Genomic DNA, 26,188 nt, shown 5'->3' with positions numbered 1-26,188 from the left:
CTACCGTATCCAATCTAGAATATGTAAATACACCTTCGTGAATTCCCCCATTCCCCCCCCCCCCCCCCCCCCAGGATTTGAAGAACTACATTAATTTAGGTGACAAGTACAGAACAAGAGTTAAACCTCTGCTCAGAACGATACTTCTGCTGGAATCCACATGCTGCAATATTCCCTGGAAGATGCCACATTTCAAGGTGATTTTCACTGTTTTTCCCAGAATCTCACTGAGGAACTGGTAATCGCTGCTCGGATCCATGTTGGTATATCCCCAAACTAGCTCCCCAAATAGTCTGGTTCTCAAAGCAGAGTAGGAAATGAAAAGGGGAACTCCTCTGTCAAAAGATTTACTTTTCTTAGGACCTCTGCAGGACAATCCAAGAAGAAAAATGAAAAGACAGAGCCAGAATCATTTTAATGCCCTCCAGCTGTGACACTCAGCATCCAGTAGAATAAAGCTACAGACCGAGGAGGAAAGCACCCCAGCATGTAATAATTCATAACATACAGGCACTGCATTTTTTCTTTCCACCAACCAACTGCATACATGGGGCAATAGTAATAGAAGAAATTACATTTAGCTCTAAAAACCAGCATTGTAGGCTTCCCAGTCAAATGGAGCATAAATGCCAAAATCTGAAGACCCTTTGCAAACTACAGGATTGAAATTATGATGACTGTAGAAAAGTAGAACAATCTCAGAAATTTTGCTGAACAGATCAGGAGTTTCTCTCCTAAATGGGACCTGTTAACAGTTAAGATTAAGCAGATCCATTCACTAAAAAGCAAATACAGTCAGTGCACTGTTTGGTCCCTGTATAACTGTTTCTCTGCACCTATCAGCTAGGCAGCGGTTCCCAACCTTTATGGACGTCTCTACTGGTCTGCCAGACCAAATCCTCCTCTCTGCCAGCCAGTACTCCCTACTGTGCAGCGCACTAACTCGTCCCACGCTGGGGCGGCTTTTTGTGACCTCAGCGCCGCCCTTGGGAGCGACCTCAAGTCGCAGCTCACCAAGTTGGCGTGACAGTGCGTGTGGGGAGCCCCTCAGCCCGCACGCAGGGGCAGGGCAGTCAGGAAGGGCTCGCACTGGGGGCCCCAGGGCAGCTCTTCCCAGGGGAGGGGGAACCCAGAGACAGCCCTGTGGATAGGTCACCACTAAGGTCACTGCATGGGGCTCGGAATCACACCAGGGGGCTCGGATCCCGCAGGGGCAGCTCCCAAGTTCCCTCCCCGCTACCAAGTCCTCCGGACCCGTACGGAGCTACTCGCTACTAGATAGCGCGGGCAGGGCGGCGGCCACCTCAGAACGTACAAACTCCCTGCTCCTAGCGTGGCATCAGAGCCATGGTGGGGACTACAACTCCCAGAGAACAAAGCGCCACCTTACGGTGAGTAATCAGGGCAACGCGGAACGCAGAATGCTGGGAATAGTAGTTTTCAAGGGCCGCGCTTTTAGGGCCTCTCGTGATGACGTTAAACAGCCCTAAGTGTGACCGTTAGCGAGAAAGAAGATAGGAGCCGCTCCGCGCAGGCGCTGATGAGCTCTCCTCTGTGAGAGGCGAGGAGCTGCGGGGCGGGGTTACAGCGTGGTGCGGGAGGGGCCGGGCCCGCGGCCGGGGTTGATAAGAGGAAGCGCAGGGGTTTCTCTCTCTCCCTATTTTTTGGCGTCCAGCCGCACCGGTGTCTGGCCGCAGCGTCCGGGGCCTGCACGCCGCCGCCGCTGATTGGCCGAGCCCGCCATTGCTTATCCCCCCCATTCTCTGCGCGGCGCCGCGGCTGTCACTGTCCCGCTCCCCTGCGGCCAGAGGCGGCGGCCGGAGATGGGCTCACGAGCATCCTCGCTGCTGCGGGACGAGGAGATCGAGGAGATCAAGAAGGAGACGGGCTGTGAGTAGCGGGCTGCAGGCCGGGGCTTTGCGGGCTTGGGCTGGGCGAGCCGGGACGGGAGCGGGCGGGCGGCCGGCCGGTCTCTGCCCCGCAGCCGGGGCTGGTGGAGCAGCGGGGGCGCTGCGGCGCCGGCGAAGACTCGGGCTGGCGGTCGCCTGAACTCAGGCCCGGGGGTCGGGGTCATTGAGAGCCTGAGCGCCGCTTCCATGCCGCGAGCGTCGTGCCGGCCCGTCTGCCGGCTTGTTCCCAGCCGCAGTGCGGAGATTGCCTCACCGCCTCTGGCTCTCCCCGGCTGGGCACAGCAGCTTCTGGGTGCCGGGGCAGGCACAGTCCCCCGCTCCGGCCGTGCTGCCAGCCCCTTGCCTTCTCCCCTTGGCTGGGCCGCCGGGGGCTCTCTCTCTTCCCGCTCCGGCCAGGCGGGGGCCGCTCGCTCGCCTGTGCACTGGTGCTCTCCGCATGGCCAAGTCTCTTCTGCCCTGGTCATTCCCCCCGTCCCGGGAACGAGCCTCCCAGGAGGGAAGAGGGATGTGACTCGCCGGCCCGCGTGAGCCCCTCATGACTGGGGGGGATGCGATCCCAGCAAAAGGGGCCGACCATCTCTATGGGGTTTTGCTGTAGCGGATCGGAGGCCTTTACACTCCCTGACCTGCACCCTCCGCCCCCATTATTTGGTGTTAGTAAAGGAGGAACACGCAGGGTGGAAAGAAAAGGAGTACTTGTGGCACCTTAGAGACTAAGCAATTTATTAGAGCATAAGCTTTCGTGAGCTACAGCTCACTTCATCGGTAGCTCACGAAAGCTTATGCTCTAATAAATTGGTTAGTCTCTAAGGTGTCACAAGTACTCCTTTTCTTTTTAGGGATACAGACTAACACGGCTGCTACTCTGAAACCTGTCGCTACTCTGAAACCTGTCATTACGCAGGGTGGAAGCACTGCAGCACTTCTTGTCAAAATCAGTTACCTTTGCTGAGAATCCTCTTTTTGTCTGCAAAGGTCCTACCTGCCTCATAGGTAAAACTGTGCTAATATTAGCCATTGTTTAACTCCTAGTGCTAGCAGAGTTCCTAACCTGATAGGCCTAAACCAGCAAGACAGATTCTCTGTTGTGGTGGAGATCTACATGGTACAATAGAAAGCAGAGACTGTCAGGGAGCTGAGTACAAATCTCTGATTCTGTGCTGTAGCCCAGGGAACATGTAAGTGCTGAATAGGGACTGCTATTGAGTGAATATCAGGAATACAACACTCACTGTCCCCTGCAACAGTGCTATAGGGTGGAAGGTAGGAAGCACAGGAGCTGTTACTATGGACATTAGAAGATACAGATAGTTTTTGCATTCGCATTGCCTGAGATGCGAAGGGAGAAGAAGACAACCGTCAATCTACTTTTGTATTTACCAAAATATAAATTGATGGGGTACTTTCTGGTAGTCATTGGAGAGCTGGCTTATTGCATGTTTCTGGTTTTCATTGTTTCCAGCTACTAAACTGCTTTAAAAAAGGCTAAAAATACAGTAAATGCCTTCCTAGTATTACTTTGCCGTTGAAGTGATTGCTTAGTTGCATTAGGGATGTTATGATTGCCAGTAAGAGGGGATGTTGAAAGCACCATGTATGCAAGAGAGGTGATCCATGAGACTTGCGGATGTGGTCAACAACAGAAAAGTTTGCAAATCCTTGTACTATGAATGCAGATGGAGCATTTTAAGAACTGTTATAGTAAAACTGTGCTCTGTATAACCTACTCATCCTCTAGTTGTTGAACATTGCCTTTCCATAAATACAGAATCTGGGCAAAATATGAGTGGTGTCACTAATCGTCCATGTATTAGTAAATGAAACTGTCTTGGTAAAATCGCGTGTGTTGTGGACTAGACATGATTGTTGCAGCTCTGAGAACCACAATCGTTCACTTTCCCTAGAATTAGGAAATCACTTTTTTTTACTTCCAGGATTTCATTTGTCTTTTGTATCGTCTTGCTGCTTCAGCCCCTGCAAAGAATTAAGATCTTTCCAAATTAAATGTTTCCCTACCTCTTGTTTTTTGCCTTTATGAGGATATTGTATCTCTTCCAGAAAGATGCATTTCCACCACGTACATATTCCTGACACAAGTAGATTGAGCATGTAGACTATTTCTGTGCTCGTTGGATTCATCAACAGCCATGGATCTTTATTACCTGTAGCCCCCTGCACAATGTCAGCTGGAATTTGCTCTGCCCAGCTGATCATTGCATGTGTATTCAGACATCTCTTACTAAAAAGAGGAAACTTAAAAACAAGCAAAGGTTTAACTTAAACTGTTGGCCTCTAGATAGTCCGAATGTTAGCTCGTCCCGGTACCACTAGCAAATATTTGGGAATGATTTTCCAACAGGTCCCTGATACTTGGTGCATTATGCTGCTGTTAATATTTCAGCTAATATTGGAGAATCATTACTGAGCAATGGGCCTGGTTTATGAACATTTAGAACAGGAGTGGTCAACACGTGGCTCCTTGTATAGGCACAGACTCTGGGGCTGGAGCTACAGGTGCCAACTTTCAGTGTGCCAGGGGGTGCTCACTGCTCAACTCCTGGCTCTACCACAAGCCCTGCCCCCACTCCACCCTTTCCTGAGCCTGCCATGCCCTTGCTCCTTCTCCTGCCCCTCCCCAGAACCTCCTGCATGCCGCGAACTGGGAGATGCTGTTTGGCAGGGCTGCTGGTGGGTGGGAGGTGTTCGGGGGGAGGGGCTACTGCCGTATTATTGTGGCTCTTTGGCAATGTACATTTTGGTAAATTCTGGCTCCTTCTCAGGCTCAGGTTGGCTACCCCGATTTAGAGTATGTGTAGAGACTGAGTATTTAAGTGACAGCATTGGTACTAGGAGAGTTCCTGCCCTGATTACCCTTGAATGCTTCACTTAACTTTTTTTAGTGTGAGACTTATATTTGTCGTTTGCAACTTAAATTTCAGATTCTTGTTTTTGAGGTCTGAGTTAAAATGTTAATGTCTATTTTTAGGATTTAATTTTTGTTTAAGGATTTATAAAACAAAACTCTGCTGTCAGTGAGATTAATTTACAATGATTCATGTCTGTATGGACTTTCAAAGGCATTACGTTTTTTCTCACTTCAGTAATCTTTAACTTTTCTAGTCTTTAATTTTAGACTAGAAGCTTGTTCTGCTCTACCTTGTGTAGTCTGCACAGTGGATGGAAAATTCCACCATTAGGTTAGCACCTTACTCTCCCTTTCCACTGGTGTAAATGTCTACACAAGTAAAAGGTAGTTAAAAAGCAGATCATAAAGTACCTGGAACAAAGTTTGGTGGAAAAACAGTTAGTATTGCTGTGACTGTGGGTCATTCTGAAGGTTCTGTAACATCCACCTATTCTTAGAAGCTTGGTGCTCCTGATACTTCCTCTGCTAAATAGTTCTTAAAGTGAACCCAGCTAAAGCAAAAAGAAAAGGAGTACTCGTGGCACCTTAGAGACTAACAAATTAATAAATTTGTTAGTCTCTAAGGTGCCACGAGTACTCCTTTTCCTTTTGCGGATACAGACTAACACGGCTGCTACTCTGAAACCAGCTAAAGCAGAACATCATGTTGTGACTAAATGTCCAACTTGAGAAATGGTAACACTGTTAATTACTCTGGGGACTCTATACTCGTCTGTCTCCATTTTACTAAACTGTATTTTCTCCAGTTTCTGTTGGATCGGAGGAAGTAAATGAAAAGGGCATTTGGTTTAAACATTAAGTCTATTGGCGGATACTTGCCTGTGGAGTTCTCTCAATTGTGGGTGACCTTTGTCTTTCCCACCACTGAAAGTGGACCCCTTACAGGCAATGCAAAGCTACAGCTGATAGTATTAATAGCTACACAGTACTCCATATTAGCCTTTGTACCTGGAGTGGATAGAAAAGATCTTTGTGGCAGAATGCTTTTTATTTTCTCCCATATTGAATTTAAAATTTAGGTTCAAGTTTTAGATTGTTTCATACTTAAATTCTGTGCTGACAGTCTGAGATTCATTCTGTGCATAATAGTAATTCTGCTATACCTGTATAGTTAAGGCTTTCAAGAAGGAAAATGGGTTAAATGTTCCTTAAAACCCAGCTATCTGACAAGTAATCATCAGTAGATTCTTGTGTAACCACAGTAACTTCTGAACTTTTGCTCCCTGAATTCCTTAGTCCAAGGTAGTGTAGTACCATGCTAAGATCTTACATGGCATTTTACAGTCCTGCTCCTCCTTTTCCTCCCCCTTAGTTTGCTGTGATCAACTTAGAAATTTGCTTGGAACTTTGTTTCAAGACCATCTTAAGAACCCCCCTGAAGTGCACATTTCAGTAGGCAGTGTAAGAAATAGGGGAGAAGTCTGGAATGATGCCAGGTTTGGAAAACGTTGCTTGTTGACATTTGGTTTTTACAGGTCCTTGAATAGACAGGAATGTTACAGTACTTGAACTATTAGGTCACACCCTTTTCCCCTTGTGCTGAAGTAATGCACGCAAACATTTAGAGTATACCTCTATCATAGAATATCTGTTGCCCTGCCTGTGACCTGTCTCTGAATTTTTTGATCATATAATTATCTTGTTTCATGACTAGTCAGATTAATATTGATCTGTCCCCTTCCTTTGTGTCTGTGCAGTGGGAGGGAATTACAGACCAAGTTAGGTGTGTATGCACAAGATCACAAAAGAGAACTAATCAGGGAAACTCATTTCAGATGAATATCTGTTACACGGAAAACTAAGTTCTCAAAATGCACTTTTATTTGATAACAATACATCTGTACTATAAGGCTCTTAAGAGCATGTGATTCAGAAATATTAAATGTAAGTGCACCAAAAGGATTATTGTAGTAGTCCCAATCAGGGTGTTTAAAAGCAGTTTGCAGGCTACAAGGGGGGGAAGATTTCCCTGAAGAGAGTGCAAGAGTTTGTAGATGTGTGTGAAATTTTTAATTTTTAATAGAAAAGTTCAAGTGGATTCTTGATTGCAAGGAACTTTCCAAACATGAAACAAATGTAAACGTATGCAAGTGATAGCATACAGTGGGGCACTGTAAGTGCTTAGTGGAAAAACCAAGACAGTTTCTACCCCAAAGCATGTACAATTTAAATTTTACAAGTGATCTTATGAATAAGGATGACTAAAGTAGGGAATGTTATCATCCTGAGGCTGCAGATTGCTCAAGGACTGCTGCTGCTGCTGCTTGGTAAAGCTAAAATCAAAGTGAAATTAACACAACTTGAATCAGTTTCACTGTTGCCTTTCAGAATTTTGTGGATAGTAGTGAAAATGCCAAGAATCTTGTCATTCTCACACTGCCATTCGAGAATGCTGAGGACAGCCGAGCTGAGCACTGCCGATTTTTATGGGGGAGCATAGATAAGGCTCTTTTAGTCACAAGTATTTTTAGTAAGTCGTGAACAGGTCACAGGCAGTAAACAAAAATTTATGTCCCTGTGACCAGTCCATAATTTGTACTACATACCCCTGACTAAAACTTGGGACGGGGGGAGGTGGGGGGGGCAGGACCCCTCCTAGTACCGGGGGGGGGGGGGGGGAAGAGGCTCCCTACTTGCCTCCTCACAGCTTCCCCCCTAGGTGGAGGCGTGGCCAGGTGGCTCCATGCGCTGCCTCCATCCCAAGCGCTGGCTCTGCCAGATGGCTCCGTGGCCAATGGGAGCCACAGGGGCAGTGTCTGTGGGTGGAGGCAGCAGACGGAGCTAGGAGCTGAGGAAAGGGACATGTCACCGCTTTCCAGGAGACCCCCAAGGTAAGCGCTGCCTAGAGCCCTTACCCCCTACTGTACTTGAGCCCTGAGCTCCCCCTCACACCCAAACTCCTGCTGCTGCTGGGGCACAGGGGGACACAGTGGCTGAAAACTGCCCCAGCAGCGGCTGGTGCGGCTGGCCCAGGGGCTGCCTGAGCAGCCTAGGCAGCCCCTGGGCCAGTCGCACTGGCCACTGCAGAAGTCAAGGAAAGTCACGGAATCAGTGACCTCCATGACAAACTCACAGCCTTAAGCATCAGCACTGACTCTGTGGGTGCTCAACAGCTGGAGCACCCAGGGAAAAAAAAATAGTGGGTGCTCAGCACCCACCTGCTTATCAGCTACTCACCTTCTCCCCGCAGCGCCTCCCACCCACTGGTGATCCGCTGTTTAGTGGCATTCAGGAGGTGCTGGTGGGGGAGAGGAGGAACAGGGATGGAAAGAGGCTGGGTGGGGGCAGACTGGGGGGTGGGAGCTTATGAAGGGGTGGGGCCTAGGGTGGAGCAGGGGTCGAGCCCCCTTCAGGAACTCAGAAAGTCGGTGCCTCTGTGGGTAGGGCCAAAAAGAAGTTGAGAGAGGAACATATTAGAGCCCTGAATTGCTTCCCCATTGCAGCAGTCATGAGATTCTCAATGGGGAGAAGACAATGCCCTCTCTAGTAGCAAGGACACAGTTTTCAAATTCATCAAGCTTCTACTAGTTGGGAGGTGATCCAAAAGATGGAATACCTGATCATTGTTCAGAGATGATACTTGAGTAGAAATCCTGGCACCTTCCTCCTTTCCAGTGGCTTCCAATTCTGGACACTGGCCTAGACTTAGATGGTAGTGCATCCCTCTTTCCCTATCACTTAACTCTACTCAAAAGTATGCATCTGGTAAATATTTGAAGCTCTGGGACCTATCGGCTGCGTCTATAATACAATGAACTTCAATCTTTGAAAGACCAGAGCCAGTTTGCTATGTGCTTGCATTATTTGGAATTGTCATATTGCCCAGCCCATGCTAAGACACAAGGTTGTCAAGGAAGCATTGAGCAAAGTACTGTTGGCAGCCCATCCTAGAGAAGGGAACAGCAGAGTTTAAACAAATAACTTAGTGAAAGAACAAGCCTGATAAAAGAATTCAGTTATTGTGTCCCAATCATACAGACTTGATACCTGCTGTGCAACCTATTCAGGTAAGAATAAACCTTTGCAATTAATCCTATTTATCAGCTCTTGAAACAACTGAGTTGGCATGGTACCAAATTAGTGCACTAAAGCCTTGTCTACACTATAGAGTCAGGTTGACATAAGCATCTAAACCAGTGATACTCAGACTGAGGCTTGGGAGCCGTAAGTATCTCTTTAATGTGTCTCCTGAAGCTTTTTGCAGCACATGATGATAAAACAGTTAACTAATCAGGATGCTTTGACCAAGTATTCTACAATTGGTCAACATTGTAAGTCATTTTGCTGTGGGAATAAGATGTATATAAAAACAATAGTAAATGAAAAAATGAATTCACGCTATTGTGGCTCTCTTGGGTAATGTTGTTTGTTAATTTGGCTCCTGTAAACCACTGAGATCTGAGGATCACTAGTCTACAATAAAATGTAGCTCCCACCGATGTAACTCGCCCACTACGCTGACTTAGTAACTCCACCTCCAAAAGGCATAGCCCTTAAGTTGATGTGGTTAGGTCAATGCAGTGTCAATGTAGATACTGCATTGCTGGCAGCAACAGTTGCTGCCTATCAGAAACCATTGCACTGATTCACAATGCCCCACGCAGGCAGTTAAAAGTGGTCTTGGTGAGGACGCACTGTTAACTGCACAAAATTCTGTTACATGTGCGCTCTAGGGTAGTGGTGGGCAACCTGCAGCCCGTCAGGGTAATCTGCTGGCGGGCTGCAAGAGTTTGTTTACACTGACCATCTGTAGGCCCAACCGCCCGCAGCTCCCAGTGGCTGCAGTTGGCCATTCCTGGCCAATGGAAGCTGCGGGAAGCGGCGTGGGCTGCAGGGACGTGCTGGACGACGCTTCCCGCAGCTCCCATTGGCTGGGAACGGTGAATCGCGGCCACTTGGAGCTGCGGGCGGCCATGCCTGCGGATGGTCAATGTAAACTGTCTTGTGTCCTGCCAGCAGATTACCTGACGGGCCGTGTGCAGGTTGCCCACCACTGCTCTAGGGGCACCCACCTTTACCCAGTTCCTAGCGTTCAAGGTATACTCTTTGCAGGTTTTCAGGACCTTTTACCAGTGAAAGAGCTTTACACAGTAATATCCTTATCCTCTATTTATTAACAATTACCAAGATAAATACACATGCTAAGCACACAATGCTATGCTCACCAATCCTGACTTTCCCTGTTAGCCACACAAGGCCAGTCTCATCTGGATTCTGGTTGCTGCATGTCATGATTGGTCGTGCAGAGGATTCTTAGCAGCTCTGATCTTAGGCTGTGTCTGAGAGGTGAGTTCTTCTTCCAGGTCTTTCCTCCTCCTCCTCCTCCTTCTGTTCCCTTTGCTGGTCTCCTTCTTGGACCCCAGTTTATATAGTGAAACTTGAGTCCTGCTTAGCTATACCTTTAGCAATATTTTAGTTAAATAATTGGTTAACGGTTCTTTAACCAATTCTAACCTATTGTGTGAAAATTCTTTAACCAATCATACCCTACCACCTTAATTGATTTACACCTAGCAAAATTAATTATGTAACAGACAGAAACAATGGAAGAACCAGACCGAGATCATACATTCCCACAATAGAGAAGTGGGGACTATAAAGACAAAACTATCCTTACAGCACACCGCCGACACAAGAAGTGTAGCATGGATGTGTAAAACCAATTGAATTATTGTGGTGACTGTATGTCAACATAAGTAGCTTCACTTAATTTTGTAGTGTACAGTTGCCCTTAATGTCACTTTTATAACTAAGTCTTGTAGAGGGCTGTAGACTAAACATCAGGATTTAGGAAACCCCTGCTCTAGGTTTATATTAAATTGGTACACATCTGAAATACCTAACAAGGCCTGAGCCATACTGCCAGTGCAGACCTACCTGTTGACTTCGGGGATCAGGACTCCAGAATCCACAGAAAACTCCCTCACTAGAGTCTTTGTAAGATGTTAGACAATATCTTCGGCAGCACCATATCAGTTGTTGCCTCCAAAACCTGGGCTGATTTGAATAGTTTGTTTTGAATTTGGCATTTCTACCACTAATTGTAGACTTGTTGGGTATGTAATGTTTGTCTTGTCTGCATGTGGGATCCCTTGAACTTTCTGATATGAAAGCTTTATTGCTCTGCTCTCTCAAAACTGAGCTCCTTTGCGTGATCTGTCTTTAATTTAATTTGAATGCGTCGTGGAGATGGAAACAAGTGCAGCAAGGAACCCTGGAAACTAGTTGCATTCAGATTCAGGCAGACTTTTGCAGGAGGAGGCAAGTAGGTTTGATGTATTCTTCGCTGCCTTTTTCCCTTGCATGCCCAGCTAGCTTTCTAGAGGGAACTACCCTAGCTGTAAGCCAGATTTTAAAATGTTTTGCTCATCAGAAATATGGCAGAGATAAGAGCTTTGGTTTGTTTAGCAATACAGAATATGCTATTGAAGGATATTCACATTGTATGAATTTAGAATGTGAATTTGAAAGCAAATTACAAGTGTAATCTGTATCAATGTAATTTTATAAAAATGCAAACTTCCACTCTTCAAACCTGAGTAGGGATTTGGGAAGGGGTTGATACAGTGAACATAACTGACTTTTGGGGCATGAAAGGCTTTCGATTATGGATTCTGACAATTTAGGGGTGGGGAGAGACACATTGGGGTTGAACTTGGCTATCATTAAATATTTAGCCTCAAAAATGTAAACTAAGCAGATTGCCAGGGTTGAAAACTTCTCAGTGATATTTTTGTTAAAGACCACAAACTAACTGATCCCACTTACAGATGTACAGCACTGGCCTCTACTCTTTTGATTTCATGGGAGAACCCCAGAATTATTCCCTGCTACTGGGGGAGGTGGGAAGGGGCAGTGCGGCTCAGACTTCTGACAAGTTTGCCAGTGCTTTAGTGTTTTCATCTGTCTGTTTGCAGATGACTTGTTCAGTATATTGAACCAATCTGGAGATGGGGTTATTGTTTAACTGACTTGTCTAATTTTCCTTTTTCCCTCCAGTTTCCCACAGTCAGATCACTCGTCTGTACAGTCGGTTCACCAGCCTAGACAAAGGAGAGAATGGGACTCTTAGGTAGGTACTTTCTACCACTCATCTTGTGATAATCCAAGTTAGTTATGATGGTTAATGTAATAAGATTTTGAACACAGATCTTCCCACCTGATAAATCAGGAGTCTTCTTTCTACTGACCTAAAATGAACTTCTTAAAATAAAGCAGTTTTTAAATTTATATATTAAATGTTTATAAAGCAGTTGGGTATTTGGAGAGCAACAGACAGTTACAATTAAAGTACAATAAACCAGACAATGTTTTAAAATGCATATAAAATCAATGTCAACAAAAATCAGACCTCTTAAAAAATTATACCAAAAGGTAAGCTTGACAAGCCAGGTAATTGGCTGGTCAAATAATGTCAGATATTCCAGGAAGAATGCCCTGATATTGGTGATGGCCTACCTTTTTGATTTCATTATGGTACTGTTTGTTAGGAAGCCTTCTTAAATGTCTTGATCGCTTACTTACTACATGCTGTTGGGAAAAAGGTGAACTAATAGAAAGTTGAGTATCTTGGTTGTCTAGAATTTTCTCAAACGTATGTTATTTATTTGAATACCAAGCCTTCAGTGTACATGTGCTTTGTAAACCACCATTAAACAAGTTTAAAGGTACCATCCCTGGTCCTGAGTTTAAAATCTGATCTAAACTGACTAGATGCACAGAAATTAACTCAGAAGGGAGCTGTGGAGGGAGGAAGGGTTCAGTCACTAAACCTCTTTCCCAAAACCAAGAAAATCTGCACAGCCATTAAGCCTCTTCCTTCTCAAATGCATCACAACTATTAACTCTTCCACCCTCTTTAAGCAAACAACTCTGCATTAAATGACTATGTAAATAAACATCCAGTTCCCTCCCTCCACAAATATGCCATTTGTAATCCTCATGTTCCACCTGTGTCCCCAGCTAGACCTTGCTGATCATATTAAAAGCTCTGTGCTAGTGAGGGGAGTAGAGAGATCCCTCCCTTCCTGCTCTGTTTTTCCTTCTGCTGCTGCTTGAGTCAATTTTTCTGAGTTAAATAACCTAGTTAAGTAACTTTGTAATTAGGCATAAATGTCTATCCATGGCTATGCACATTAGAGACCATAAAGCCTTACTTTTTTGTTACTTTTCTAATAAACTAGTAATTTAAAATATTTGACCACGTTTGACATTACTGATGATATTTGATCAATGTTTGACTCAGTCAGTTAACCAATTATTTTTTGACCAGTTAAATGCCCAACCCTACCAAAAGGCTTCTTCCTCCAAACCAATTTTCATAGCCACCACTTTGATCTCCCTCAAATACTTAAGACCCACCTCTGCCCATGTTAATGGCCTAATGGCAGTGGGACAAGTAACCTGTTGCTGAGTCACTAATATCTCTTGTTCACTTACTTTTAAAAAAGCATCACAATTAATATATGCAACCTTGTATTTGGCCACCCTTGTTATCCCTCTACCTTACCTCCCCTCTGCAGCTGTTTTCTACGCTCAGCTGAGTCTTGACCACTTAGATTGTAAGCTCTCTGGAGCAGGGACTGTTTTTGTTTAAATACCTAACACAAATGGGGGGAGGAGGTCCTCTAGGCTCTAATGTTTGTAAAACACTGTGCACACCTATGATGCTGTGCGGATTTTCTTTTTCCTACAGAAATTATTCACATTGCATCTCTGTGTAGCTAGAAGAGTTCATAAGTCAGTTGCAGTTTTCTTAAACACCTTTTAAAATATTGTTAGGCTTAAAGTATTGCTTCCCCAAAGCTTCAGCAAGACTTTTTTCTTCAACACTAATATCTGCAGCACAAGAACCCACAAAACGGCAGCTTCCATAGTTGTATCTTCCACTTATCATGAGTTTTGAAACTTTCTGCCACTTACTTACTCAATGCTCTTAGACAGATTTGGGGTCAAGAAATGCTAAACTTTTAGCTAAAATATTTTGCTATTGGGCTGTCAAGCAATTAAAAAAATTAATTGTAATGAATCACACTGTTAAACAATAGAATACCATTTAAATATTTTTGGATGTTGTCTCAATTTTCAGATATATTGATTTCAATTACAACACAGAATAGTGCAGTGCACACTTTATATTTTTGATTACAAATATTTGCACTGTAAAAATAAGTTTTTAATTCACTTAATACAAGTACTGTAGTGCAATCTCTTTATCATGAAAGGAACTTACAAATGTAGAATTGTTTAAAAAAAACAAAACCCACCCTGCATTCAGAAATAAAACAATGTGAAACTTTAAAGCCTACAAGTCCACTCAGTCCTATTTCTTGTTCAGTGTCACCTAAAAGCGAGACCTGGTGTTCGCATAGCACAGTTGTAGCCGGTGTTGCAAGTATTTACATGCCTTATGTCCCTTCATGCTTCAGCCACCATTCCAGAGGACGTGCGTCTATGCTGATGACTGGTTCTGCTCGATAACAATTCAAAGCAGTACGAACCAATACGTGCTCATTTTCATCAGCTGAGTCAGATGCCACCAGCAGAAGGTTGATTTTCTTTTTTGGTGGTCTGGGTTCCGTAGTTTCTGCATTGGAGTGTTGCTCTTTGAAGACTTCTGAAAGCAAGCTCCACACCTCATCCCTCTCAGATTTTGGAAGGCACTTCAGATTCTTAACCTTGGATTGAGTGCTGTAGCTATCTTTAGAAATCTCACATTGGTACCTTCTTTGCATTTTGTCAAATCTGCAATGAAAGTTTTTGTTTGTAAAATGAACAACATATGCTGAGTCACCATCTGAGACTACTATAACATGAAATATATGGCAGAATGCAGGTAAAATAGAGCCAGAGATGTACAATTCTCCCCCAAGGAGTTCAGTCACAAATTTAATTAACACATTATTTTTTAACAAGCGTTATCAGCATGGAAGCATATCCTCTGGAATGGTGGCTGAAGCATGAAGGGGCATATGAATGTTTATCATATCTGGTACGTAAATACCTTGCAATGCCGGCTACAAAAGTCCCATGCGAACGCCTGTTCTCACTTTCTCTCTTTTAAATAAGAAGTTGGCAGCATTATCTCCCGTAAATGTAAACAGACTTGTTTGTCTTAGGGATTGGCTGAACAAGAAATAGGACTGAGTGGACTTGTAGGCTCTAAAGTTTTGCATTGTTTTTGAGTGCAGTTTTGTAACAATATCTATATTTGTAAGTTTCTCTTTCACGATAAAGAGAATGCACTACAGTACTTATGAGGTGAATTTAAAAATACTGTTTTTACAATGCAAATATTTGTAATAAAAAATAATATAAAGTAAACAGTGTATACTTTGTATTCTCTTGTAATTGAAATCAATATATTTGAAAATGTAGAAAAACATTCAAAAATATTTAATACATTTCAATTGGTATTCTATTGTTTTACAGTGATTTTAAAAATGAGATTAATCGCAATTAATTTTGAGTTAATCGCATAAGTTAAATGCAATTAATCGACAGCCCTACTTTGCTGCCATTCTTTTTCTTTATAGAAGGTGCAAAAGATGTTATAAAAGGTTTTCTTTTTGCCTGTTTACATTAAATTGAGGTCTTGTCTTTTATGAAATTCTGTGGAGAACTGATAGGTATAGCATAAGGTGAACCATGCAAGTGAGAACCTGACTGAGACAGAATTGTTTTATTGTTCAGATTGCTTTAAAGCTCTAACATCTGCTGAACTTAGTTGAGATCCTTCTAAATATTCCTTGTCCCCAGGGCCATCTAAGCTCAGAGGAAGCTGTAAGTGGAAGATCTAGCTATGGAAGCTGCTGTTTTGTGTGGCCCTCATGCTGCAGATATTAGTGTTGAAGCAAAATTCTTCCTGAGGTTTGGGGAAACCTATTTTAAACCTAAAGATGTTTTAAAAGTGATTTCAGAAAGCTGCAACTGACTTAAGAACTTTTCTAGCTACATGGGGTTACAATGCAAATATACAGGCTGAGCCATGAAAGAAATCTCTCAGAAAAATACAAGACCAGCCTTAACATTCCTGATACTTCTAAGATTTAAACAAAAAAATGTTCAAGCCTTATTACAAGGACACAAATACAAACCCATATTTTCTTTGTAGGTCACCTCGAACTTTTATCAATACTTATCACAAAAGTTGTTCCATGATACCAGCTTTGCAGCTGCTTCTGTGACTAAAAGGATTGTTTGTATTGCTGCTGAGTCACAGGCTATTAATTGTCTTGGTGACGCCTAGTTAACTTGATAAATGGTTTGCAGATCAAAATAGTATTTGTTGTTCATTTGCACCTTTTAAATGTATTTTATATACTTTGCTCAATAAAAGAACAAACAGGAGTGTGGGAGCCAAGTATCTGGGGCATGGGGGGCTGTGAATGTTCTTAAAAGTAATTGTTCATGTCTAAAGGGTGCAGGGTGTGAGTTTTTTTCATAGTTTGTCTTGTGTACAACTTTCAAATGAGAACTACAAAAATAAAGTGAAAACTGAGTTAAGCACTGTGTTCCAATCAACCAGGCCATGGAGAGTTTGGCACAGAAAAGTTTGAAGTTGATTCTTCACAAAACTTTCCCCTCTGACATTTTGTTACTTCCTGGTTTTCTAAATATATATTCACAAACAGAAATTTAAACTTTGTTCTAATTACATAAATGCAGTGTCTTGGTCTTTACTGTTAACTTCTTTGGGGGTTGTTGAACTGTTATATTAATACTCAATTGTCCATCTACTGAAGTAATTTGGGATTTTAGTTCTGTTCACATTTGCTACCCTTGCATTTTGATGTCTCTTGCAAATCTGATCTACTGAATTCACAATGAGGAAACATGTAACAGAGGAGTCAGCCATGCAAAGTGTGAAGAGTTGATTAGGGTTTGTTTAGCCAAATAAATCTCAGGAAACTCAGCCTTGGAATGGGCTACAATAGCAAGCATCACTCCTTGAAATCTGTGGGTACATCTACACAGCAAAAGCTAGCCTATTCACACTAACTTGAATGCAGCTAGCACAGGTAATAGGTCCATTGGCACCCTGACAGCAGGATTGTCTGGCTTTGTAGACTCCCTCCTCAGGCCCTACACTACCAGTACTCCCAGCTGTTTTCAAGACACCACTGACTTCCTGAGGAAACTAATCCATCGGTGATCTGCCTGAAAACACCATCCTAGCTACTACGGATCTAGAAGCCCTCTACACCAACATTCCACACAAAGATGGATTACAAGCCGTCAGGAACAGTATCCCCGATAATGTCACGGCAAACCTGGTGGCTGAACTTTGTGACTTTGTCCTCACCCATAACTATTGCACATTTGGGGACAATGTATACCTTCAGATCAGCGGCACTGCTATGGGTACCCGCATGGCCCCACAGTATGCCAACATTTTTATGGCTGACTTAGAACAACGCTTCCTCAGCTCTCGTCCCCTAATGCCCCTACTCTACTTGCACTACATTGATGACATCTTCATCATCTGGACCCATGGAAAAGAAGCCCTTGAGGAATTTGACCATGATTTCAACAATTTCCATCCCACCATCAACCTCAGCTTGGACCAGTCCCCACAAGAGATCCACTTCCTGGACACTACGATGGTCACAAACACCACCCTATACCAGAAACCTACTGACCGCTATACTTACCTACGTGCCTCCAGCTTTCATCCAGGACACACCACACGATCCATTGTCTACAGCCAAGCTCTACGATACAACCGCATTTGCTCCAACCCCTCAGACAGAGACAAACACCTACAAGATCTCTATCAAGCATTCTTACAGTACCCACCTACTGAAGTGAAGAAACAGATTGACAGAGCCAGAAGAGTACCCAGAAGTCACCTACTACAGGACAGGCCCAACAAAGAAAATAACAGAACGCCACTAGCCATCACCTTCAGCTCCCAACTAAAACCTCTCCAACGCATCATCAAGAATCTACAACCTATCCTGAAGAACAACCCATCACTCTCACAGATCTTGGGAGACAGGCCAGTCCTTGCTTACAGACAGCCCCCCAACCTGAAGCAAATGCTCACCAGGGAACCACACAACGGAACCACACAACAGAACCACTAACCCAGGAACCTATCCTTGCAACAAAGCCTGTTGCCAATTCTGTCCACATATCTATTCAGAGGACACCATCATAGGGCCTAATCACATCAGCTACACTATCAGAGGCTCGTTCACCTGCATATCTACCAATGTGATATATGCCATCATGTGCCAGCAATGCCCCTCTGCCATGTACATTGGTCAAACTGGACAGTCTCTACATAAAAGAATAAATGGACACAAATCAGATGTCAAGAATTATAACATTCATAAACCAGTTGGAGAACACTTCAGTCTCTTTGGTCACTCAATTACAGACCTAAAAGTGGCAATTCTTCAAGGAAAAAAAACTTCAAAAACAGACTCCAGTGAGAGACTGCTGAATTGGAATTAATTTGCAAACTGGATACAATTAACTTAGGCTTGAATATAGTACTCGTATGAGGTGAATTTAAAAATACTGTTTTTACAATGCAAATATTTTGTAATAAAAATAATATAAAGTGAACAGTGTATACTTTATATTCTTTTGTAATTGAAATCAATATATTTGAAAATGTAGAAACACTCAAATATTTAATAAAATTCAATTGGTATTCTATTCGTGAACTAATAGAAAGTATTTCCCCACCACCACCACCCCCCCGTTCCTCAGATGTTCTTGTCAACTGCTGGAAATGGCCCACCTTGATTATCAATACAAAAGGGTTCTCCCCTCCCCCCACTGGTAATAGCTCACCTGACCTGATCACTCTCATTACGGTGTGTATGGTAACACCCATTGTTTCATGTTCTCTGTGTATATAAATCTCCCCACTGTATTTTCCACTGAATGCATCCAATGAAGTGAGCTGTAGCTCATGAAAGCTTATGCTCAAATAAATTCCTTAGCCTGTAAGGTGCCACAAGTCCTCCTTTTCTAGGTGCAGTGAAGATAGCACAGCATGGGCTTCAATGTTTGCTAGCCCACTCTATACTTATCCAGAGTCTGTGCTAGGCCTGTACTAACCAAACTGAAGTTAGTGCTATACTGTCTTTGCTGCTATTGTTGGCTTTAAGCTAGCTCAGGTACACTAGTCTGTGCACAGCGTTTTTCACTGTAAGACATCTCTCAGGGTGTGAAAATTTTGACAAACCAATTTGCAGACCTCCAGGAAGTGCTCCATAGATTGCATTCAGTGGACCACTGTCTGAGAATGAATAACCTAGATCATTGACTCCTTGATCCCAGTTGAATCTAGTCAACTTTAGTCCTTGCAAATAGCTCCAGTTCAGCCTTATTCTTAAACTTTAGAGATATGGTTTACTGTAAACTGTTGCTTTTGGGGATTTGCATCCTGAAAAGATAAGTGCTAAATCTGTTTTGAATGACTTCAGCTCCGAGCAAAATGATGTGATCCTTATTAGAATAAGAAGGTAGAATGCATTGTTAGTCTTATTTTTTTTGTTGGCAAAGACATGTTAGCAATTGACTGAGACAAAATACTGTTGTAATGGGAAGGTTGTTGAAGCTGCTACTTTCCAAGGAGTGGACATACGATTGAAGCTAGACTCATCTAAAATTAGCAATGTTTCACAGGCAAACTTTGAAAATGCGTTAACTTTTTGATGCAAATTTTAGTGTTGCATTGGACACAAACGGAACCAAACGCTTTTAGTCATTTTTTGTTAGAAAAAATTAGTTTCTACCAGAATGAGAATTTTTCAGGAACATTTTCATACAAGTTGAAATGCCATTTGTCCATAAGTTTGCCAGTTCTACTTCAAGGTAAACAGGAAAGTGTACTGTGTTGGGAAACCATTTCTAACCCCAGTTATTTTCATGTTAATCTCAAATACCTGCACAGATGTACATAAACCTTTTTTACTCTACCCAACAGTTTAAACATCAAAGTTAGCATATGAAGGTGGTGGCTGCTAGAATAGACTTTCTTGGATCCAATTCGCACCTATTTCCTCTGTTGAAGCTTAAAATTAATCTATTGAGTCTATACAAATATATTACTACCAGTTGTAGCTCAGTCTGTAATAGTGTAGTTTAAGAGTATAAGTTTTTGTGGAAAGGGGAGTTCATTTGTCTTTACTAGGGTGAATAATTACTAAACTACTCCTGCAGTGTCAAACTCCCTGTCACATGTCTGTGGCCTAACCATTGGTTTCAAAGGGTATGTACATGACTGTAGAAAACAGTTTAACTTCCAGTGCTGATAAGGTCTTGGAGTCTGAAGTAGGAAGCTCTGTGCTCCGAAAAATCATCTAGAACAAACTATGACAAAGGTAGAAAGTGGGAGATTCTAAATACATTTAGTCCCAGAGAGGAGTGACTTTATGGATAATGGAATTGCACTCCCTTTCTATTCCAGTGCTCAAAATGTGAGGTTCTGCAACACTCAATTTATAAGAAAGATGAGTTCCCACTAAACCAATAAGGGAAAAATTATACAATTCCAGGTCAGATTCACAAGCTCTGGAATACATCTGGGCAAACAATTGGTTTTGGGTTTTTTGGTTAAGTGGCTGTTTTGAAAAATTTGGAGAGAAATTGATTCAGATCAAACTGAATCTTTGAATAAATTACTATTCTGAAAATTAGCACTGATGTGCAGCACACTTGCTCATGGTACAGAACAGAGTTGGTCAGTTCACCTGTCAAATATTTTAAAGCACTATTAGAACAGTAACAATAACAAATGACTTTAGGGTCTCTCGTAGGCTCGGTCTTAAATAATTATGCCTTATTACAGAAAATGAGTTAGTCAGCAAGTTATTTTAACTTAGAAACCTAAAAAACACAATGAAGGCCTAAAAAATGAGTGGCACCATGATGCAATCAATAAAAGTAGCTGCTGCTTACATCAGGACATTGTTTCTTGGATATCTGTCGATATTTGACAGTGGTCAACAGACATGATTTGACCAGTCGGTTCACCAGCTTTCCATGCTTACTCTAGAAAACTGGCTGGTCCGGTGGTTCTCAGTTACCATCTCTCTATTCTCAATCTGCAAAAAGTGCATTAGCTTTCTATTTACTTTTTGTAAGTGATGGCTATTGTCACATGGATGTTACGTGATTGTAATTGGTAGAGGAGGTGGTCCATGTGACCATGATCAAAAGGGGAAGTGTTCATGATGCTGTGTCTAAGATGTAGCCCCTCCTGAGATAATCTGAACCCCTGTTCTGGAGAAAGACAAAAGATGAAAGAAATACCATCAGTCGTCTTATGAGCAATGAGAAATAGTCATAGGATAAAATCTAAACAATGAAACCTTTATCCTGGACAGATAAACTTCTAAAAGTCATCTTTTCGCATTCTAACACTTGCTGACTAGCTGTATTGAAAAACCATTGTAAACAAATTGTGGGGAGCGGGACATAAATAATTGGTACTGGTATTCATGCACTCCCTGTTCTAGCATTTTCCCCTTCTTGCATGCTATTATGCCCCTTAATCTCTAAATTCCATTTTCTACTCCTGAAAGACAGCCCTCTTAAATGAGGGGGATGAATCTTTAGGGGAAGTAGAACTGAAAGATAGTCTTCCATCCTTCCCCACCTATCTTAAATTAAAATGACTTATCTGGGTGCAATTGAGCTGCATGGAAAAAAGATCCGCTTAGCTCCTTTTCCACTACTGAATCCAAATTAAATCTTTATTGATGTAACAAGCTATAAGTGTTGCCAAAATAGCCTGGTAGGCTTGAGTGTCAGTGAGGAGGTAACTAAATTGGGTGTGCAGTCAAATGTCGGAATTACTTTGCTGGTGTCTTGAGCTTTAGACAAGTAGGTATCTGCTGAAGTTGGTGGTTCCCAACACTCTTGGAGCCAACAGTTAATAGAAAATTGATCTTCCTGTGACCTCTCAAAGTGACTTCTTCTATATTAGAGAATTGAACTGTTAGGTACAAAGAGTTCAGTATGCCCACTAGTCATATTAATTCAGTTAAAAAAAAAATTGCACTCTTATTATGTTTCCACACTATCACCATATTAAACAAATGGCAAAGCACTGGGTACAGTTCTTGATACAGTTCACAAACAGTACATTCTGGAGAACTTTTCACTGGCCTTGTGAGAAAGTGAGAGGACAAGTTGAATCACTTCAAGAAGTCTGTGTCCACACAAACTAATCCAGGTTGAAACATTACCAGTTCTCTGAACTGGTGAGAGCAAGCTATTCCAGGCTATTCAAAGCGCGCGCGCGCACACACCGTGTTGGGGACAATTTCCTTGTGCCAGTGCTGGAGGAACCAGCTAGGAGCCATGCTCCTCTTGACCTGCTGCTCTCAAACAGGGAAGAATTGGTAGGTGAAGTAGAAGTGGGTGGCAACTTGGGTAGCAGTGACCATGAGATGGTAGAGTTCAGGATCCTGACAAAAGGAAGAAAGAGCAGCAGAATACAGATCCTGGACTTCAGAAAAGCAGACTTTGACTCCCTCGGAACTGATGGGCAGGATCCCCCGAGAGGCTAATATGAGGAGGGGAAAGGAGTCCAGGAAAGCTGGCTGTATTTTAAAGAAGCCTTATTGAGAGTGCAGGAACAAACCATACCGATGTGCAGAAAGAATACCAAATATGGCAGGCGACCAGCTGGGCTTAACAGAAATCTTCAGTGAGCTTAAACACAAAAAGGAAACTTCCAAGAAGTGGAAACTTGAACAGATGACTAGGGAAGAGTATAAAAAATATTGCTTGAGCATGCAGGGGTGTAATCAGGAAGGCCAAAGCACAACTGGAGTTGCAGCTACCAAGGGATATGAAGGGTAACAAGAAGGGTTTCTACAGGTATGTTAGCAACAAGGAGGTGGTCAGGGAAAGTGTGGGGCCCTTACTAGGTTACCCCCTCCATTCAGTAACAGTGGAAAAAACTGGAGTACTCAATGGTTTTTTGTTTTTGTGTGGGGTTTTTTTTCCCCCTCGGTCTTCACAAGCAAGGTCAGCTCCCAGACTGCTGCACTGGGCAGCACAGTCTGGGGAGGAGGTGAGCGGCCCTCAGTGGTGAAAGAATAGGTTAAGGACTATTTAGAAAAGCTGGACATGCACAAGTTCATGGGGCCAGATCTAATGCATCCAAGGGTGCTGAGGGAGTTGGCTGATGTGATTGCAGAGCCTTTGGCAATTATCTTTGAAAACCCATGGCGATCAGGAAAGGTCCCGGACAACTGGAAAAAGGCAAATATAGTGCCCATCTTTAAAAAAGGGAAGAAAGAGAACCTAGGGAACTACAGACCAGTCAGCCTCACCTGAGTCCCTAGAAAAATCATGGAGCAGGTCCTCAAGGTATCCATTTTGAAGCACTTGGAGGAGAGGAAGGTGATCAGGAACAGTCAACGTGGATTCACCAAGGGCAAGTCATGCCTGACCAACCTGATTGCCGTCTATGATGAGATGACTGGCTCTGTGGATATGGGGAAAGCGGTGGACGTGATTATCTTGACTTTGTCAAAGCTTTTGACATGGTCTCCCACAGTATTCGTGCCAGCAAGTTAAAGTATGGATTGGATGAATGGACTAAAGGTGGACTGAAATTTGGCTAGGTCGTCAGGCTCAACTGGTAGTGACCAATGTCTATTTGGCAGCCAGTATCAAGCAGAGTACCCCCAGGGGTCTGCCCTGGGGCTGTTTCTGTTCAACATCTTCATTAATGATCTGGATGATGGGATGGATTGCACCCTCACAAGTCTACGGATGACACTAAGCTGGGGAGAGTGGTAGATATGCTGGAGGGTAGGGTTAGGGTCCCGAGTGACCTAGACAAATTGGAAGATTGGGCCAAAAGAAATCTGAAGTTCAACAAGGACAAGTGCAGAGTCCTACACTTAAGACTGAAGAATCCCATGCACTGCTACAGGCTGGGGACCGACTGGCTAAATGGCAGTTCTGCAGAAAAGGACCTGGGGATTACAGTGGATGAGAAGCTGGATGAGTCAGCAGTGTGCCCTTGTTCCCAAGAAGGCTAACTGCATATTGGGCTGTATTAGTAGGAGCATTGCCAGCAGATCAAGGGAAGTGATTATTCAGCACTGGTGAGGACACATCTGAAGTACTGCATCCAGTTTTGGGCCCCACACTACAGAAAAGATGTGGACAAATCAGAGCGTCCAGCAGAGGGCAATGAAAATGATTAGGGGTCTGGGACATATGATTTATGAGGAGACGCTGAGAAAACTGGGCTTATTTAGCCTGCAAAAGAGAAGAGTGAGGAGGGATTTGATAGCAGCCTTCAACTACCTGAAACAGGGTTCCAAAGATGATGGAGCAAAGCTGTTCTCAGTGGTGGCAAATGACAGAACAAGGAGCAGTGGCCAAGCTGCAGTGGGGAAGATCTAGGTTGGATATTAAGAAACTATTTCACTAAACGGGTGGTGAAGCACTGGAATGGGTTACCTAGGGAAGTGGTGGAACCTCCATCCTTAGAGGTTTTTAAGGCCCAGCTTGATAAAAGCCTTGGCTGGGATGATTTAGTTCGTGCTGGCCCTGCTTTGAGCAGGGGGTTGGACCAGATGACCTCCCGAGGTCTCTTCCAACCCTAATCTTCTATGATTCTATGAAATTGGTTGGAATACTTTGTGGACATGACGTGGTTCACACATACTAGGGGGAAGAGGGATTCTAGTTTTATCTAAAATAAATTTACTGTTTTTTGTGCTCTGATGCAAATACCACATCTAGAATATAAGTATGGCCATACTGGATGAGACCAATGGTATCCAGTCTTTTGATAATGGCCAGTGCCAGATGATTCAGAGGAAATGAACAGAACAGGACAATTACTGCGTGATTCTTCCTTCCCCAGGGCATGGGCTTGCATCCCTGGCCATCTTTGCTAATAGCCATTGGACCTATCCTGCAGGAATTTATCTAATTTTTTTTAACCCAGTTATACTTTCGACCTTCAACATCCCCTGGCCATGAATTCTAGCTGACTGTGCGTTGTGTGAAGTATTTATGTTTTAAACTTGCTGCCTATTACTTTAATTGGGTGACCCCTAGTTCTTGTGTTGTAAAGAGTAAATAACACTTCCTATTCACTTTCTCCACACCATTCATGATTTTATAGGCCTCTATCATATCCCCTCTTAGTCATCTTTTTTTCTAAGATGAACAGTTCCAGTTCTTTAATCTGTCATATATGGAAGCTGTTCCATACCCCCAGTTACCTTTGTTGCCTTTCTCTATACTTTTTTCAGTTCAGACCTCTTTTTTGAGATGGGTTGACCAAAACTGCATGGAGTTTTCAAGGTGTGGGTGTGCCATGGATTTGTACAGTGGCATTATGATATTCTGTCTTTATCATCTAACCCAGGGGTGGGCAAACTTTTTGGCCAGAGGGCCACATCTGGGTGGGAAAATTGCATGCACGACCATGAATTTAGGGCTGGGGCAGGAAGTTGGGTGCAGGAGGCGGTGTGGGAGGGGGTGCGATGTGCAGGAAATGGCTCAGGACAAGGGGTTGGGGTGCGGCAGGGGGCTCAGGGCAGGGGGTTGGGGGTGCAGAGTGTGGGAGGGGACCAGGGTGCAGGCTCCAGCCCGTCACCGCTTACATGGAGCGGTGACAGGGTGGCAGCAGCGCGCAGTGAGGCTAAGGCAGGTTCCCTGCCGGCCCCGGCCCCGCACCAGAAGCAGCTAGCACCACGTCCCTGGAGGAGGGGAGGGCAGAGGGCTCTGCGCGCTGTCCTTGCCTGCAGGTACCTCCCCTGAAGCTCCTATTGGCCACAGTTCCCCATTCCTGGCCATTGGGAGCTGCAAGGGGGATGGTGCATTACTAAGAAGACTGCCTAATCATACTTGACTTGCCAGAGATTATGCTCCTTTTTTTTTCTTGCTCAGTAGGATTTGACTTCAAATTTTTAAAAGATGTCCTTTTGTCTTTAACCATCTCTTACTTTGTTTAGCCATGGTGGCATTTTTTGACCCTCATACTGCAGATTTTTTTGTTGGTTTTAAATTTGGGGGTATACATATAGTTGGGGCCTCTGTTAACAGTATTTTTAGGGGAAAAAAAGTTTCCACGCAGCTTGCAGGCATTTTACTTCTGTGATTATTCCTTTTAATTTCTGTTTAACTAGCCACCTCAATGTTATGTAGTTCCCCTCTTTGAAGTTAAACGCTACTGTGGTGGGTTTCTTTGGTATTTTCCCTCTTCAAGGATGTTAAATTTAATTACATTATGGTCACAATTACTGAATGGTTCAGCTATAGTTACCTCTTGGACCAAATCCTGCGAGTCACTTAGGACTAAGTCAAAATTCCCTCTCCCTTCATGGCTTCTAGGACTAGCTTCTCC

At 43.4% G+C, this 26,188-nt stretch overlaps 2 protein-coding genes across 26 annotated transcripts in view; one reads left to right on the top strand and one right to left on the bottom strand.

Annotated features, from left to right (window-relative positions):
* The window catches only part of EXD1 (exonuclease 3'-5' domain containing 1), a 33,516-nt gene extending 31,960 nt beyond the window's left edge, over window positions 1–1,556 (bottom strand). For 4 of the 25 annotated variants that reach the window (XM_037900448.2, XM_043550029.1, XM_043550024.1 and 1 more), the window contains exons 1-2: window positions 863–1,281; window positions 127–365 (exon numbers count right to left, since the gene is read on the bottom strand). In XM_037900448.2, coding sequence (XP_037756376.1) covers window positions 127–259 — 133 coding nt within the window. In that variant the 5' untranslated portion in view covers window positions 260–365; window positions 863–1,281. The other 21 variants (XM_043550020.1, XM_043550030.1, XM_037900454.2 and 18 more) reach the window with 18 other exon arrangements.
* Window positions 1,510–26,188, top strand: part of CHP1 (calcineurin like EF-hand protein 1) — a 39,227-nt gene continuing 14,548 nt past the window's right edge. Inside the window, exons 1-2 of the mRNA XM_037900464.2 lie at window positions 1,510–1,890; window positions 11,836–11,908. Of these exons, the coding sequence (XP_037756392.1) occupies window positions 1,824–1,890; window positions 11,836–11,908 (140 nt within the window). The 5' untranslated portion in view covers window positions 1,510–1,823. The remainder of the gene's footprint in view (window positions 1,891–11,835; window positions 11,909–26,188) is intronic.

The sequence above is a fragment of the Chelonia mydas genome, chromosome 6, assembly GCF_015237465.2.
Source record: "Chelonia mydas isolate rCheMyd1 chromosome 6, rCheMyd1.pri.v2, whole genome shotgun sequence".
Taxonomy (NCBI): domain Eukaryota; kingdom Metazoa; phylum Chordata; order Testudines; family Cheloniidae; genus Chelonia; species Chelonia mydas.
The sequence above is the reverse complement of the archived record's forward strand: the minus strand, read 5'-3'. Positions and strand labels throughout refer to the sequence as shown.